Below are 18,228 nucleotides of genomic sequence, written 5' to 3'. Positions count from 1 at the left end.
TCTGCTCTTTAATGTTTATGTGTTACTGATCACATTTATCTGATTTGACCTCCTGCTGCATCAAAGCGCTGCCTGCTCTGTGAGTTCAGCTCTTTAGACAGAAAGCCTATGGAGATTTCTCTTCAAACTGTTATAAATGGCCTTTTTAAACCCTGGGAGCACATCAGCGCACAGAGCCAAAAACACACACAGATGCGAGGATAAATGCACAAATGTAAACAAGCCTATTTGCACTTTACACAAATGAGAAACGTCCTTCATTTTGTTCAGCCGAGGGTCAAAAACAGACTTTTAATGACTCACATTCATAAACAGAAAGCACTATTTAAAAAAAAAAAAAAGTCTTCCGTGCAGACTGAGTGTCGTGATTATTGTGAGAGTTTGAAATACTGGTTTCTTTTAAAAGCACTGAGCAAAGATCGCACCACAGACAATGAACACTCTAACTGCTCTCTGCATGAACAAACAAGCTTTTCCAGCCCCAGTAAGTGTCCATTTAACCCTCAACACTTCACTGGGGGCAAAACTTTACGGATCATCTCTCGCAAACAAAAGGCATTTTCTATTAAGAACTCTGCTTATCTGTGTGTGTGCGCGCGCATAAATGTGCACTATACACATGTGATTTTCTGTTCTCAGGAGGCAGGAGATGAAAATGTTTTTTTAATGGCCGATTCATGTCATGTTTCCGTTTTCCAAACGAATGAGAAGTTTATTGAAGAAAAATCTCCCCAAATGAGGTTACAGTTCATTGAATATTGTCTTGCGCCTTAAATTCATATAAAATCCTGTTTCATGTCTTTGCGAGATGACTCTGCCTCTTCTACACAACAAAAAGCACTACCTACATAACTGCTGCATATACTCCTCAATCAAACAAGAAACCAGGCATAAAACAGAGTCCAAAATGAGTTAAAAATAAAACAAAACACCTTACTGCTCAGTTTTTCCACATGATAGTTTTTCTATCATAGCAAAATGAAAAGAAATCTGTCAGCTCTGCTCTTTGGGCTAAAGTTGTAAGAAATAAATGTCTAAAATTACAGAAGAAAAGCTGATAGCTCATTCCCCAGACTGTCCTGTAATTATAAAACATAAAATGTCTTTTTTTTCTGTGAATCCATTGTAAATAAAGAAATTTCTCTAGTAGATAGGAACATTTAATCATTTATCTGTTACTAAATTACTTTGATGTAGCATGAATGACTGTGGGGGTGGTCTTTATTAGCTGGAAAACCTGTAAAATGTATAAAAAGGCAGTTAAAAGTCCAGAATTAATGCGACGCTTCACATTTTTCAAGGCCACCCAGTCGGCCAAATTGGAGTCTTTGGTGGGTCAATTTCGTGGCTTATGTTTGACACCCCTGTTCCAAGAGAACAAAAAAGTATGAGTGAAAGTATTAAATTTACTGAAATAGAAACTTTTCAGGCAGTTTTACAACAATAAGACTGCAAAGAGACAGCAAGAAACTTCTTAATCAAATTATCACATGCTATAATAATTTCTCACAGACTGAGCATTTCCAGCAGAATGACTTCATCTTGAAGGGATTCTTAACAAGTCCAGGTGGCGGGGACATTTATCATTTGAAAAGGGCGACTGGGTGGATTGTTACTCTCATCCTTGACACTCTGCTCTCCATCAAAATGCTGGAGCGACTGAAGGCTGCTATAGATAGGCGATCCAAGAGAAGGGCACGTTGGGACTCGATAATTAAAACACTGCTGGGATGAGGAGACGCTAGGAGGCACAGTTGTGGCAAAAGCAGCGCGAGGCTTGTTTGTTTACAGTGTGTGCAGAGAAAGATTTACTGGCAACAGCAGAGGGGGTCGGTAAGATGACAGGGAACTGTCCATCATCATGTCCACCTGTGCACTCGCACGGCCCCAAACTGTCCTTCTGTGACTCAACATGCTCATCCGCCAGCCTGTTTGCTGATGCGCAACAACTGCATGGATGAAGGAGGAAAGAGCAGTGTCATAAAATGAGACTCCCCCAAAAGTGCATCATCTCTGACAGCCACGCAGGGCTCCCAGCTAAAGACAGCTGAATGAATTATTAGTCGCTCCTGGGAGGGATGCGTCTGCTTCTTCATCATTTCCTACCTCACCTTCATATGCAGCGTAACAATTCTGTTGTATAAAATCGATTTAACCCCTTCTTCTTGCTTTTAGCCATCCCATAACTTAGCAAGTCACCGAAAAATCTCCTACATTCACCATCACGACACTGGAAAGCGTGCTCGGCTTTTGCATTAGCCTTTGGGTGTTACGGTAGCTTTTAACACAAACAGGAACATTCATAACGACATGGACCTAACCGAAGGGGAGTGCCGCATTAATTAGAGATGAATGCTGAAGATTGAGCAGATGCAAAAATCCACAGATACACTTTACAAGAATTAAATCAACTTATTTGCATTTTTATTGTTTATGGCTCTACCCACCGGGGAAGGTTTTACATCCCAGTGGAAATAAAAGGATGAAATCAGCAGACCAGAAAACCGAATATTGTTTTGTTACCACGTTACCACGTTTGGACCATTTCCACCACAATTATTTACATCCATTTCAATTGCAATGCAGCGCCTACAAAGCTGCTAAATAAAAGATCCCAATTTACTCCCTAGGAAATTCAAATCTGGACTGTGAATGCAAGTGTTTATATGGCATGTTTACAACTCCTTCAAAAGCAGTTGCTCTGTATTAAACTTTCCAGATCATAAAGGGAATACATGTAATTAACTTTATGCAACAGTTCATTGCCTTTTCCTTTACTTGAAACCGACCCTAACTCAAACCTAAACAATGGACATGCATGGTGAGCTAAATTTCTGACATGCTTTTTTAAGGGTATTAGTAAACATCCTCAGTCTACAGCTACAATACAAACATGGATTTATTTATTAGATATTTGCCTTGCAACTGTAATACTCTGGTTATTTAATCCGGGAATCTTCATTCCCATTTGTTATCTGTGTGAGCTGCCAAGGGGAAAACAGTTAAAAATCTTATAAGACCTTTGCACCTCATGTCATTAAACCCAATGCTAATCTAACATAATTACAGCACTTCTCATCAGCTCACAGTGACACAGACGAGACCACGTTGGCTTGGTTCAGCAAAACTCACATTTGGCAGGTTGACATTTTATTACAAAAATCTAAAAAACAAAAACAGCTATACAGTGGATCATGAAGAAAACACTGTTAAGCAATGTGACAGAAGGAAAAATAATACTAGTGGAAAACCCACATGATTTCCTATTTTACACAGTTTGGAACGCTACAGCTGTAATATTACAGTCTCATCTGACTCTCATTGGCCTTAAGGTAAAAGAGGGCACACTTGACTGAGATGCAGTGTTTGTGTGTGTAGGTGTGTGTGTGTGTGTGTGTGTGTGTGTGTGTGTGTGTGTGTGTGTGTGTGTGTGTGTGTGTGAAAAAGATAATTTTGTTGATATCTAACAGGATGACATTCTCTGCTTCCTTCCCCTTCCTGCAGCCCCGGCAATAAAGAAACAAACAAGGAACCCATCTCATTGCCCATCTGGAATTTTACACATTACCATATGTCTGTGTATTAATGGTATAAATTAGACATATGAAGGCCTGCCATATATCAAAATATGACACTCATGTCATACACCCACTTCTGTATTAGTATTTATTCAGAAGCTGAATATTACTATACTATTCCCTGCTCTCTTATTTCCAACGGGTTGCCACAGCAGACGGATTATTACAAAAGATGCCCGTCCTGATGCAACCCTCCGAATTATCTGGGCTGGGACCGGCACAGCAAGTTCGCCAGCTTGTGTCTGCTCCTGGTCTCAAACTGAGGCTCTTTCATGTTTAAGGTGAATGTGTTACCCACTACAGCATGGAGCCACATTACACATGCAATACAATGCAACCATTGCTGGATAATAATTTTACTTTGCACATACCTCTTTTTGGTGGTATTTGATAGCTAGCTTAAGTCTTGCCAGATCATTAGCGCCCTCCTCTTCCAATAAGCTGATATCATCTTTATAGTTGAGGATCATCTCCAGCTCTCTGGAGCTCCTTGTTTGATCCAGGAGGTCTTTTGCAAACTGCTTACACTGCTGGGACAGCTCTTCATACTCAGATTTAAACTCATTCTCCACCTGGAAGCAATAGATGGAGTGGATTTAAAACAAACACTGTAGTGCTGAAGAGCAGGAGTACGTAAAATGTGAGTAAATATGTCAGGAAAAGCCTTGGGGATGTCAAACTCATTTTATATCATGGAACACATACAGCTGATTTTGATCTTAAGTGGGCCAAACCAGCGAACCTCCCCTTTCTGTCAATGTAAACTCGTCTAACTTTGTGTTTAATCCCATTACTAAAAGAAAAAGGAGTGCAAGTTTAGCAGTACATCTCAGTTTATCTACATAAAACTAATAGAGCTGTAGTAAATGAAAGAAATCTGTCTGCACAAATAAATACGTTTTTTAAATTACAGAAAAAGTTTCTTGTAGTTCACTGCCTGGACATACTTCACATTCACTGAAAATGTCCTTTTTTGCTTCTGTGGACCCTTTGTAAAAAAAAAAAAAAAAAAATTCTATATTAAATAGAGAAATAAAACAGGAACTTTCATGTGTTTAATGGTTATTATTTATCTTTTATGTAATAGTAATAGACAACTTTCTGCATCAGGAAATTTCTTACGTCTTGCTTATACGCTTTTTATGGATCACCTCTATTAGCCATGTTCTCTTGGAGGAAAACAGTTGACCTATCTAACTAAAATGTCTGTAAATCGTAGAGCACATACATAGATAACAGCATTTTATTATATTTTAGCTGGAGATATCAATAACCTTTTTTCAAATCCTTATTAAATATTAGATTCAACATAAGGGATTTATTTGAATTCTTATCTAATAAATTGAAAGGTCATTTTTTTGTTACGCAGTCATATTATATAAGGTTTAAAAGGTTAATTAATATACATACTGTTGGTATTTCAGCTCCTCAGAATCAAATCTTACCAACTGATGCTCAAGCTTCACTATTAGCTGCCTCTCTTGCCCTCACCTTGCTGAGCTCCTGCAGCTCCCAGCTGAGCCTGAATGCGGTTAGGAAGGGGTCTTCGCTGGAGAGCGCAATTAGTGAAGGACTCGACAGTGCTTTGTAGATGTTGAGTCGTGAGCGCGAGTGCCGCAGGCTGTCCACATCCGAACTAGACACACACTCCACACAGTTGCAGCGCACCTGCAACATCAAACAAAACGTGGACGCATGGACACATTTTAATGAGGCTTCTCTGTGTTTAGCAATGGCTCATCTTCCAGTCTTGCAAATCAGCCGCTGTTCTGGGATGTCAAGATATGATACTCAGACCTTCAAGGGACAACCTAACCTGTAGATGTATGTGCACATTTACATTTTATAAAAATACACCGCCATATTAGATTTTAAATTAAACAAAGTGCATACTTTCAGCTATAATTCAAGGGGTTTACCAATAGGATCACAGTAATAGTTCAGGAATTACAGCCATCTTTTTACACAGTGCCCCATTTTCAGATGCTTTGTCTTTAGTACTGAAAGGCATGCTCTGCTGGGTAAATATCATGCAAATGACTTTGAAGAATCTCCCATTTATCTCTCTTGAGAAATACTTGTTTTGTGTTTGTAGCACCCTTCGGGTCATTACCCATTTGCACTGTAAAGCATCATCCCATCAGTTTTGCAGCATTTGGCTGAATCTGAGCAGAGAGCAAAGCCCTGTACACTTCATCACAATTCATCTTGTTACTTCTATCAGCAGTCACATCATCAATAAACACTAGTAAACTGGCTCTACTGGCAGCCATACATGGTCATGTCATAAAAATGACTGCACCATGTTTGACAGATGATGTGGTCTGCTTCGGTTTAGGACCTGCTTCTCTCCTTCTTTATTCTCTTGTCTTCCCATCATTCTGGCACAAGTTAATCGTAACTTTATCTCCCTTCAGAACTCTGCAGGCTTTCTTAAATTTTTTATGAGAGGCTGTTGTGTTCTTTAACATAGACAGTGGTTTGCACCTTGTCTTAAAAACTCTCTATTTATCTCTGTCTTGATTGTTGACAGTGATTCTTCTGCCTCCTTAAGAGTATTTCTGACTTGGTTTGATGTTTTGAATTTGTTTTTCTTAACCATAATTCTCACTAATGCTGTCTTTTGGTGTTGTTAAGCTGGTCAGTGAACTCTTTCTTTTTAAGAATGTAACAGAGTGTTTATTTGGCCACAGCAGCTAAAGTTTTACGATGTCTCTAATAGGTTTATTTTGTGTTTTCGGGTTAATAATAGCTTCTTTCGCTCACATCAAGATCTCTGTGGACCTCATAGTGAGAATTCAAATTAAAACCTAATAAATTTAAGTTAATCTTGTAATCGAATCCATATATTTTATCTACTTACGTTTTCATGGAATAACCAGGAAACAGGCATCACCTGGTTATAAAACTGTTTATTACCCCAATGACTTCTGAGCCTCTGGAAATGGCTTTAATTACCTTTTATAAAACCCTGCACTTCAAGCACATATTAGATGTTTGTTTTAGAATCCACTGTGGTGGTATACAGAAGAAAAAATCCATAATTTGTGTCTTTGAACCCACACTTTTATATGTGTAACTATGGTATCTTGCATAGAGATATTAGAGACAAATGGTTCACTCACCTCATGTGGCTGTGGCATAGACACACCTTTCTGCACCAGAAGCTTGATAATTTCATAGTTGTTGGTGTGTGCAGCAAGAATGATAGGAGTGATGTCAGGGGTGAAGTCAGAGAACTGCTTGTCCAGTAAGATCGGTGGAACCTTTGCAGGGAGATGAGAGAATGACAGCACATGTGAACAAAGCTGTCAAAGAAATACAATAGGCGCTGACCTGCACAGTACCTGGGGCTTTTAGCTCCTGGAGGTATAGATAGTTGAAATCCAAACAAGAAATTGTCCCCTTGGAAAAAGACAAAATGCCTTCCATATAAGGCTTTTGTAAGGGGCACCAGCAACAGCAAAGCGAGATGCATCAGCGTTTAACACATTTCAGAGGGAATTATGCTCAGAGAGAAACTCATTCTACCTATCCCTCTTATCACCCACTCCAGCTAAGTCCTTTTTCAATTCCCATATCATTCAAGAGGGGGGATACAGGTGCGGGCAGCAGAGGAGTAAGCTGTGCCTTTTTAATTCTTTTAATTGAAGGCCTGTTATCTGATTCTGTGGTGAGGGAGAATGGGAGAAGAGAGAGAAGACAGCTCAAGAATGATTGGAGGGTAAACATGGAATAGGTAAGGACCTGCTTAGCAACTCAAGGCAGAATAATGGCAGAGGTGAAACGTCTTCAAGCAACTTAAAGAAGTCCAGACGCTTTTCTTTGCAAGCTCCTTTGACTACAATGACCTGGATGACTGAGAACCTTCACAGACACCTTACAATCATAGTTAATTATATACTCAGGGTGTTTTTCCATTAAAACAGCAAAGGGCACTGTATGATAGTCTAACAAAACTCCTCATTTAAATCATGCCCTATAGATATATCTGCATTTTCCCCATTAGTTCTGATGTATTTCGATCTGACTGTGCTAACACTGACATACACTCAGTTGCCACTTTATTGGAAGCACCTTGCTTGTATCTTTGTGGCACAGACCCAACAAGGTGCTGGAAACATTTCTCAGAGATCTTGGTCCATATTGGCAGCTGCTGCAGATTTGTCACCTGCACCTGCACAAAGTCCCGTTCTGCCATATCCCAAAGGTGCTCTGTTGGATTGTAATCTGGCGACAGCGGAGAACAGCGAGTACTTTGAGCACAGAGAGCTCACTGTCACATCCAGGAAACCACTTTGAGATGATTTGCGTTTTACGACCAAGTGTGTTAACACTGATGTCATAACGCAATGGATATGGTCAGCAACAAAACTCAGGTAAGCTGTTGTGTTTAAACAATGCTCAGGTGGCATAAAGTGTGCCGAGAGAATATACCCCTCCCACACATTTATACCACCACCACTAACTAAGCCAGGTTGGATCCATGCTTTGATGTCTTTTGCACCAAATTCTGCCTCTATCTGGGTTTAACATTCTATCAAATGTTAAAAAAGACATTTTCACCCATAGAAAAACTGTTTTCTTTTTTCAGGCCATTCTCTTTAAACCCTAGAGATGGCAGTGTGGGAAAATCCCAGTAGATTATCGCTTGAAATACCAGCCAGTGTGGCACAAACAACAATGCCATATTCAAAGTCACTTAGATAATTTTTCCCCCATTCTGATGCTCTATTTGGACTTCAGCAGCCTGCATTGACCATGTCTATATGCCTAAATGCACGGGGCTGCTGCCATGTAGGTGGCTGATTACATATTCATGTTTAAAAACAGCTGAACACCTATATTTTAAAAAGATTTATTTCTATCAAAAATACGTACACAAAAAAGAAAGTAAAAAAAGACCTAGACTCTTTATTATTTGCAAAGCTAAATAAAGCTATTAAATCCTAAAAGACCAACTATAGGCATGACAGTATAAGTCACAGTTAAGACATGATCTGAGATGTTTTAACAATATTTCACTTGCAAGCAGCCAATTATAAGCAGAAGCAGAAATAGTAAGCCTTTGTCACCACTGCTCACTGAGGAACAAAGCATGAAGAATTGTTCTCCAGGGGTTTTGGTTCATTTTCTCCAAAATGTTTCATCATTCATATAGCATCCAAAAATCATTATATCACACAGGGACACTAATTACTTGGGTAGCTTACTCTCAGAGCAGTCACAGTGCAGCAGCAACTCTAAAGCGTGGCACAGAGCCATGTCTAAGAGTCGCCACATTTCGCAGAGGTGGGTGATCTAATAAGCTACAGTATATACATTCTGTTCTCCATGTGGGAAGAGGTGGGACATCAAATAATCTACATCAAACAGCCTTGGCCTGTGCCCAAGCAAACTGATATATGTGAAACTATGGTAATTGTGGAGAAAGGAAAATAAAAAGCCCACTCTTCTGAGTAACACATATTTGTTACTCATAGGGAATCCACCATAAGCATACTGATTAAAAATACAACAATGGCATCTGCAGCAGCAGAGTGTGCGGTTACTTTTGTTTTTACCGTGCTCTATTTTGAGCCTCCCTGCTAGTTTTCTACTGTCACCCGACATCATCACAAATGTTTAGATAGAACTGGTGTAAAAATGGGACGCCGGGCGGTTTTTGAATTACACTGCGGAAAATAAGCTCAAGTCTCAGATTCAAGCGAGCATGAATGCATTTACTCCGCATCATGCTCTGTGTTATGTAGGAAGGAGAAGGATTTCCTTCCATAAACACTCTTATATGGCTGATGGAAAAAGACAAAGATGGAAAAAAATAAAATAAAATAAAAACAAAACTCAAAACCACCCGAAGGTCATGCAACTGAGAAGCTGTGTGAAATCCATTGTTTGCCATTGACAGATGCATATCTGCTCTCAGAGGATAATACATGGAGCTATTTAAAAAGCTGATATCCATGCGGTCCTCAGCGGAAAACAAATAAGCCAAAACACTTGTGAGATTATTACAAACATGTCATTCAGACGGCTTAAAATAGAGAGACAAATATACACAATTCCAGCCAAGCGCAAAATGAATCTTGGTATTAATAAATCTCAGAGAAGACACTGGCAACAGATAGGATGTGCTTTTTCCAAAGAGTTTTTTAATATAATCAATGAGCTTCTATTGGAGTGATATGGTGGCACTAGAGTGATCTGTTTTCGCAGCCTACTCAGTGGATGGAAAAAAGCACTATCTTACGAAGGCATTAAGATAAAGTGTTCCACCTGATTAATGTCACAGCTGAGCGGTTCCGACTGGAAATTTCATCCATTTGACAAACAATCCCAATCTTTCTCTTTGAGCTCATGCTGCCTTTTCCTGCTTATTATTTTCCCCCTTCCTTCCATTTTTCAACTTTCGTTCAACTTAATTTTAACTTGAGCTTACTTCATTTATTAAAACTCTTATTGCAACAGGTTGAGAACAGGAGGAACATCTCTCCATCATCACTGCTCACAGGGAGAGGAAAAGAAGGACGTATGTGTGCATGTGAAAGCACACAGAGCAGTAAGTCAACGGAAACTAAAGTTCGACACATTTTGTTCCTGTTCATTACTATAAGTGGAGTATTAATGAATAGCGGTCCACAAACTAATGTGAAACCTTCCTAGAGTAAATAAGAGCAAAACCTAAATTAAACAGTGTATTTTCTCTGAGTGAACATGCTCATTAAACCTCTCTCTCTCTGTAAGACTCCTTTTCCAAAACACAGAAGGCTTATGAAGCAGCTTTTTGGAGTGTCAGCTTTTGTTGTTGCCAGCAATACTGGGTCAGTTAATCTGGATGGTCTAAAAAGCTCCAGGCAACTGCGTTCAGTTTATAAGCTATACAGTGAGTAGCAGTACTTTACTGGGACTGGCAATCACACTTTATCATTCAGTCACGAAGGTCCCTGAGCTGCTGGATGTTGTTTTTAGATTTAAAACTAAAGTATCCAGAAATCCTTTACTGCCATTGGGTAGAAATTCAATAATAACCTTATATGTATCTATATGTAGTGTAATTCAAGCGGTTGGAGAGGAAGCTACTTCTGCGCATACTCTTTGCTCCACCAATATTATTTAGAAACTCTTGAGTGTGGTGGGAGACTCTAGCCAATCACAGGGTTTTCAGAGAAAGCGCTTTCCTGATGGCTGTACTATGTATGCAAATCCATACAGACTTTCTTCCAAATAGTGCAGGAAAGGTTAACAACCTTGTATTTAAAATAACTGCACAAAACGTGGAACAAGGAAGATGGACTTAAATTATCATTCATAATGATCATCCATCTACCGTATTTTTTGGACTATAAAGCGCACTTAAAATCCTTAAATTTTCTCAAAAATTGACAGCGCGCCTTACGTATGAATTCTGGTTGCGCTTACTGACCTCGAACTCATTTTATGTGGTACACGGCGCTCAAAAATCTGCCAAAAATGTTTTGGTATGATTTTGGTAAGCTACGAAGCCACATCGATGGATTGACGGAGCATTACGGCTACTGTAGTCAGGAGCCTTGCGGAGTAATCTGGGTCCAAACTCCGCTTCCAGTCCCAAAGTCAAACGAACACTGCGGCATCACTGAGAGTTAAAAACTGTCTAAATTCTTTCATCTTTAATAAAATGATCAATGTTGCTGCTTTACCCGGAGTAACAATTAAGTTTAACATCCAGGCATCCATGAAAACAGAACTTAAATTTAACGGAGTTAGATGTAAGCAGGAAGTTAGCTCGCTAGTTTCCACCTAAACATGATATAAGCATGTTCTGACTGAGAGATTTCTGGAAAAAAAAATAAAACGTACAGCTCTGCTATCACTTCCAATGAAGACAGAAAACTAAACAGCCGTGACTTTTGTAGGGTTACTAAAATGGGACTAGCTGGTATATAATGATGTGCTATGTGATCGCTAGCAACACAGCTATGTTAGCATAACATAAACACAGTGAAGCTGGAGGATGATCGCTAACTTTTTACCACTCGATAAGTTAGTGTGAGGGTTCCTGATGGTTAGGGACAAATGCAATCGCATGGCAGGGTGCTGTAAACGGACCAAACTTCAGTTAGGAGAACAACTGAGATAATCCATCCAAAATATGAGGTTAGTCATTATTATACTGCAACAACATGGGAACAGAGCAGGTGCGAGAGAATTCAACATTAATGAATCAATGGTACAGAAGTGGAGGTAGCTAGAAGAATGAGTTGAGTAAAGTTTGACTTATCTGACTGTTTTGCTTTACTTAATGCACCTTATCATCCAGTGCGCCTTATGGTCCGAAAAATACGGTACCATACTGAAAACAGGACTGCTAACTTAGTCAGTTTGCATGTGTGTCAGTGATATTAGAATACAACCCCGTTTAGGACCATTATTTGTCTTATTGCTCTACCATGCTCTGATTTACCTTTGAACATCTCTATTTGACACTGAAAGAAAACTTTTCAAAATTCTGTGTTTACAGGACGTTTCCCTCTTTTATCTAACCATATTCATAGTGACTGGATAGGTTTTGTTGATGAAGGTTAAATGTTTGAATTGAATGTTGCAAATATTTAAGCCTTCTGCGAACGACATCCAAACAATCAGGCACAGCTGTGTCTAATTCAATTTAATGTTGATGCAGCTCACAGCTTCTGCTGAGCACACGTATCAAATGTGCTCTTTTCGTGGGAGGGCCTGAGGGTGGAGAGAGTAGAGGGCAAAGGGAGGATGAGAGCTGCACCTGTATATTCCGGCTCTTTTTGCCATTTGCAGCTTTAAGGTGGGAATACTTTGGAAGTAATGCTCTAAACATAAAGAGTAAAGGATTTTTTTAAAATGTTAATCATTCATTAATGCGGGCATTCGATTAATTCAGCTTACGATAAATGATAAAGGCAGTGCATTTATTAAATGGTACACTGTACTAGCCAGGAGAATGTTATTATGTTGGCTACAAATGAAACTGGCACAGGTCCTGGCACACAAATGATTTAAACACTGCACTTAAAAACAGCAAAAAAAAAAACAAAACCCAAAATTAAAAAATGCAATTAACTACTAAAAGGACAGAAACATAAAACAATTCGTTGGAAAAGCAAAAAAAAAAAAAAAAAAATGCTAATAACTTGGAGAGAAAATAAATGTCAACTATTGTTTCCCTGCTAGCATGTCTCCAACCTGTACAGCCGAGAACAGTCTCGGCAGAGAGGCGTTTGCCGATTTATGTTAATATGCAACTTTTTCCACTTTCCTCCGTCCCTTCCTCACCTGCATGCCACCACTCGGCTTCTTGTGATTTAGCAGCAGCTCCACAGCTCCCACCACTTCCTTGCGAATTGCATGCAGCAGGGCGTCGCCAACATACACGTTGAAGCTCAGCAAGAGTTCGATGATTTCCAGGTTCTCGTTCTCAATGGCAATCAGCAGAGCTGTGCGGCCGAGAGGGTCGATGCAGTTGATGTTGATCTTGAAGTAGATCTCAGCCTCCTGCCAAAATAAAGTGGTTGAAAGCCAGAGTTTGTTTCAAGACCTACTCTGGGACTCTGGGGCTCATTGATTATGGAGGAAGACACACAGGGAATGAACATTTTTGAAAGGAACTGTAAACTCTTCGCACCTTTTGTAACTGAACAAGCTACTAAAAGTTTGTAGTTTTTCCTCTGAATCTGGAGGAGTGGAGTGGGAGTGAGTTTATCAGATCTCTGTAGCTCACTTCTCTTTTGTATCTGCATTTGAAGCTAGCAGCACAAGACTAAGCTCGCCACTACTGCTGGCATAACACAACTCAATATCCAGTTGAACTGTTGGCAGTCAGATTGAATTGTGGGGAATGTAGGAATAAGAGTACCCCATGTTTCTGCTGCATTGATTTTACACTTTATACTTTTCTTTTTTAACTTACTGTTGTCTTGTAAGTAGCTTTCTGTCATTAGCTGCCTACACACGCAATATTTTAAGAAATATCACAACAAAAAGTAAGTTGTAAGAATGGGCATATAACATTTTTAAATAGAGATTTTTGTTTTCAGAACAGATTTAAAGCAAATGACTTTCTCCAAGTTTATAAAAACAATAACCTTTTTAAATGTTAAAGAAAGGAAAAAAAGACATCAGATTAATGCAGATGTCCCTTCTTAATCTCTATATGGACAAGCCAAGCGGGCAAACTATCACAAGTTTTTATGGTGGATTGTGATGTCATTTGTCACTATATTGCTAGATGACATGTCCTGATATATTACAATTTTCAGCCTCTCCGTTGCTACGGGACTACAAAGCAGCTGCTCCCTGCCAACACTTTGTCTCTGCTACTAGTTTCTATAAAGAGCCTGCGTATTATTTGAAATGCATAGCAATTATTATGACTTTGCATCCTGCCCATGAATCTTCCAATCTCTTCCACGTCAATCAAATTACATTAACGCTTTAATATTGAGCCATTCCCTCATCCATAATTTTGAGCTTGATGCATCTGCATTAATTCGTCCCTTTATCAGTCAGTTTCTCCATTCCTCCACCCAAACACACACACCTCAAGTGCTTGCTTGACACTCGCATAGTCCCCTTTCTCGACGGCTCCAAGGTAGGCTTTCTCCAAAGGTGACAGCTCCGACTCGGCCCGCACAATTCTCAACGGGATTCGGTCCCGGTATGAGGAGCTGTCAGTCCGCCGGTAGTAGAGCTGTGACATCTCTCTAAGCTTCAGCTGACCAGCACCCTGTTAACACTGCTACAGCTGCTGCTGGGCTGCCGGGGTTCACACTAGAGAGGATAGAGACAAAGCTGTAGAATAAGCTTGTTGTTGGTTTTTGCATAACAAGTAGGAAAAGAAGGAAAAGAGAGGACAGCGGATACATATGCAGAGCAGAAAGGGCTGTAATACTGAGATGAAGCTACAGCAGTAGTTGACCCCTCTCCATTTATTACATGCGCTACATGATCTAATTAAGAACTGCCTGTTTATAAGTGTTTTCCTAAAAACTGTGCAAGAATTACGGTTGAATAAAAGGTCATTTTAAATGTAATATAAGTAATGAAGAAATATAATATAAGATGACAAGTAGACAAGTGAAATAAGACAGTCAGGAGTCAGCTGTCATGGGGTGAGAGGTGGAGAACAGCCTAGACAGATGTCGAGTTCAACACATGATAAATCATTTAAATATTATGGTTTTATTTGGAAATAAAGAAAAAATGCTTTTTATTGTTCTTGTAGCATTTAGCAAGTTTCAAGCGCTCAGAATCTAATGTCAGGCAATGTTTACATGCTGGCAAAAATCAAGGATAAAAATGTTTAAGTTGTGAGGTAGGAAAGAAATCAAAAACACCTCCACTGCATTGTTTTCCTCTGGTGTCCTGTTGGAGAGCTCTAAACTAAAGCAGAAAGATCAAGCGTAGACATGACAGCGGCTGCTCCTTCTGAACATGTTTCACAAACAGCCATCACGATACACAGCACACACTGCAGGAAAATACTTTGCAGCTGCACTGGATGGTATGATTCATTAAATCTCAAGTTTCTAACTGCTTTATGTAATGTGCTTAATCATTACTAGTTGACCGACACGTTGCATCTTCTCAAATAATATGCACTTTGTTTTATTTCCTCTGGCAACAGTCCCTGGGTTCTTCACAATCTAAAACATCTCTAAATATATTGTAACATTGAAATACTGAATGTAGATAAAAAGATGACATAATATTGTTTAAATCGTGTGAAAAGCAGCATTAGTACAATGCTTCTGTCACAAACCTATTTTAAAATTCAAAACTGGAGCAACCATAATAATGACTGAAAACTAGCATCTGTGCGGATGTGTCGACTGTCACCTCTGAACATATTTCCAAAATATTCTGACAGCCCTCAGAGAATTTAAAACCAAAATGAGCAAAGCAGACAAGAACACAGAAAGTGCCGGAGATGAGGGCGAAATATAAACCAGGTGAGTCAAAAACAACATTAAGTGGAAAACGCTGCACAGTAGTAAACATAACAAAAAACAAGAGGTTGAAGTAGTTAGTGTCTAAAGGCTCCCCTCTCTCTCTTCCCACCGTCTCAGGACAACTCATTACTGCATCTATCTGAAAAATAATGAGCCTAATTAGTTTATGAGAACAAGCCGAAATGCAGCGATTTCTTTAATAAATATGAGTAAAAATATTCATGCTGTGCCCATAGTCCCACATCCTAAAATAGCACATTTAAAGGCACAGTTCAAAACTTTTGATGCTATCATTATTGGCTCTTTTACTGATATGAGAACATGGTAGGTTTGGATATAGTTTGTTTCCCTGGTGTTTCCTGTCTTTCTGAGTTAATCTGCTTCAAGTGGTCAAGTCCTTCTTTCATAATCATCAGTGTGATATCAAACTTCTAGCATTAGCCGCTGTTAAAAGGAGGACTTTGTAAAACACTGTAACAAAGATTTAATTTAAATAAACAAGCTGTGATTGGTTATGCTTTCAGTTTTAGGTGTGAGAACTTGTCTTTTTTTCAGTCTGCTGTTAAGAATTCAGATGTTGAACATGATTGATCATCTATAGGAGCAGAGAATGTCTAAGATTGATTAAAAGTCTTAAAAGTGGATAATATTAAAGGAAAACAATATTTTCCTTTGATCCTGTCTGGACCTGCATTTTGATGGCAGCATTTCATACCTCATCTGAGATCCTTAGTTTGATTTGACAGAGACCAGTTTACCTGTATGAGTAATTGCATGCAACTGTCAACATAAGGAGTCTGTTTAGCAGAAAACTAAACTCTGCTTTCAGTACAACAAGGGGTTTATGATAAAAACAAGTAGCAAAGCACAAGCCAAACAAAACAATGTGTATCTGTGTTTAAAAAAACAAAATTATAATTTAATTTTGCTCAAAAACAACACAGTAAGTTACATCATCAGTGTTCTCTGTGACCTAACTATATTGGTTTTCATTTGTTTGCTAAAATACTATAATGTTTTAGACAAGAGTGTGTTTTAGTGTTTATCTGACACACAGATTAGATCAGGCTACATATTGCAGTGTGAGGGTTATGTTATATTTTCTGGTGCTTGCTTGAACCTGCGACAGAAGACCTGCCTCAAAAGACAGCCGCTATTAAGGGAAGCTGCCAGCCAAGCAGAAACACTACAAAAGGTACGGCCTGCTGATAGCTCTGTGTGCAAATACTGAAACGCACACGCAGGCGCCCACGCTCAGTAGCGCACGAGCCAATACACATAACCACGCACGCACACGCGCGCGCACATACAGAGGTAGCCTTTCTGTGCACTGGCTCTCTTTCCCTAATGAGTTTGGCGAATTCAATGCATTATTTGGAAATGGGAAATCTCAGCTGTTTGATTACACGGTGCAGCAGCGCACCAACGCCACGGCAGGGAATCTTTTATTCTGAAAGTTGTAGTTCTCAAGCAGCATCGAATGGATTTCCAGCAGACCATGCAGCATATTTAAAGCCCACTGCGCTTACAGTACGAGTGAAAACAATCATTAAACTGCCACGGTTTTGATTTTTTATCAGAAATCTTCCGAGGGTAACATGCCTTACTCTTGTCTGCTGAAGAGTCTTATATAGTCAAAGATCAGTAGTAGTACACAGAAGCAAATGACAAACCTTTGGGATGATGGACATTGGAACTTCGCTCAGGGAGCTCAGTGGTCTTCCTGTGGAAAACAGCATGAAAATAATTCGCCTCAACTTCTTGGAATTTGTGTCCCCATAAATGTAGAAACAGCAGTGTGAAAATCCCGCTTGTTAGTGTTAGAGATGTCAGCGCGTCTTTTTCCTGTTGTTTTTTTTTTTTTAGTGAAGTACGCATTCTTCCTTCTCGTTTTTTGGAGACTTCTTAGCACTCCTCCCGAGAATCCACATTTGGTCAGGTTTAATCACGATTTCCATTCCGTCTTTTAAGGAGGGGGTGCGGGGAAAAACGCAGACCGGCTCACACCGCATTAAACTCACCGCGCAACAAATCCTGGAGACGAAAATAGGCAACAACAACAACCAAGTTCCCTCGGTGGATTACACCTGTTTTTTCAACGCCTCCAGTTTTCCCCAGGGTGTACATCCACCAGTGTTCTTATCCACCTGTTGGAGGTGATTGAGCGAAAAGCAGCGCCTCCAGAAATAAACGCAGAGCAGCCAGATGCCTGGCAGGCGGTCTGCGGAATAATGCTGCTGCAGACGGGTTGTGCGCACTTGGAGACGCATCGAACACAGTGGCACTGCAAGAGGAAAGGGAGAAAAAAAACATCTTAGCAAGCAAGTCAGCCAGGCGTTTAGTCTCACTTCCACTGAATGAAAGTTACACTTTACAAACTACATGATTCCACCTTCACATTCAGCTGCTTATCCAATGAGTTGTGGGAATTTGATTAGCATCAGAAGCCAGGAAAAATCACTAAAAATCACATAAATATCAATCCGATTAGTTATTTTTGATTAAAGGCGTTTAAAACTGACACACAATTCGGAATTCAACTCAAATTGATGTGGAGAAAAGAGACATATGTAGAATATTCACCAGACTCACTTACTATTTGAATGTTTTAAGAATTGGAATGACTAGAAGAACTCTTTGGGATTAATCACCTAATCAGGCTTAAACCAGGTTCACTGTGTTTTACT

The 18,228-nt window shown here is 39.5% G+C and overlaps 1 protein-coding gene across 1 annotated transcript in view; it reads right to left on the bottom strand.

Annotated features, from left to right (window-relative positions):
- trpc4a (transient receptor potential cation channel, subfamily C, member 4a) overlaps positions 1 to 17,796 on the bottom strand; it is a 28,076-nt gene extending 10,280 nt beyond the window's left edge. The window contains exons 1-6 of the mRNA XM_006800103.2: positions 17,215 to 17,796; positions 14,131 to 14,360; positions 12,867 to 13,085; positions 6,704 to 6,844; positions 5,070 to 5,246; positions 3,950 to 4,150 (exon numbers count right to left, since the gene is read on the bottom strand). Coding sequence (XP_006800166.2) covers positions 3,950 to 4,150; positions 5,070 to 5,246; positions 6,704 to 6,844; positions 12,867 to 13,085; positions 14,131 to 14,289 — 897 coding nt within the window. The 5' untranslated portion in view covers positions 14,290 to 14,360; positions 17,215 to 17,796. The remainder of the gene's footprint in view (positions 1 to 3,949; positions 4,151 to 5,069; positions 5,247 to 6,703; positions 6,845 to 12,866; positions 13,086 to 14,130; positions 14,361 to 17,214) is intronic.
- Between the last annotated feature and the right edge of the window lie 432 nt (positions 17,797 to 18,228).

This window comes from Neolamprologus brichardi, chromosome 10 (genome assembly GCF_056152115.1).
Source record: "Neolamprologus brichardi isolate AB-2024 chromosome 10, ASM5615211v1, whole genome shotgun sequence".
Taxonomy (NCBI): domain Eukaryota; kingdom Metazoa; phylum Chordata; class Actinopteri; order Cichliformes; family Cichlidae; genus Neolamprologus; species Neolamprologus brichardi.
Note: the sequence above shows the minus strand (reverse complement) of the source record. Positions and strands in the feature narration are given on the sequence as shown.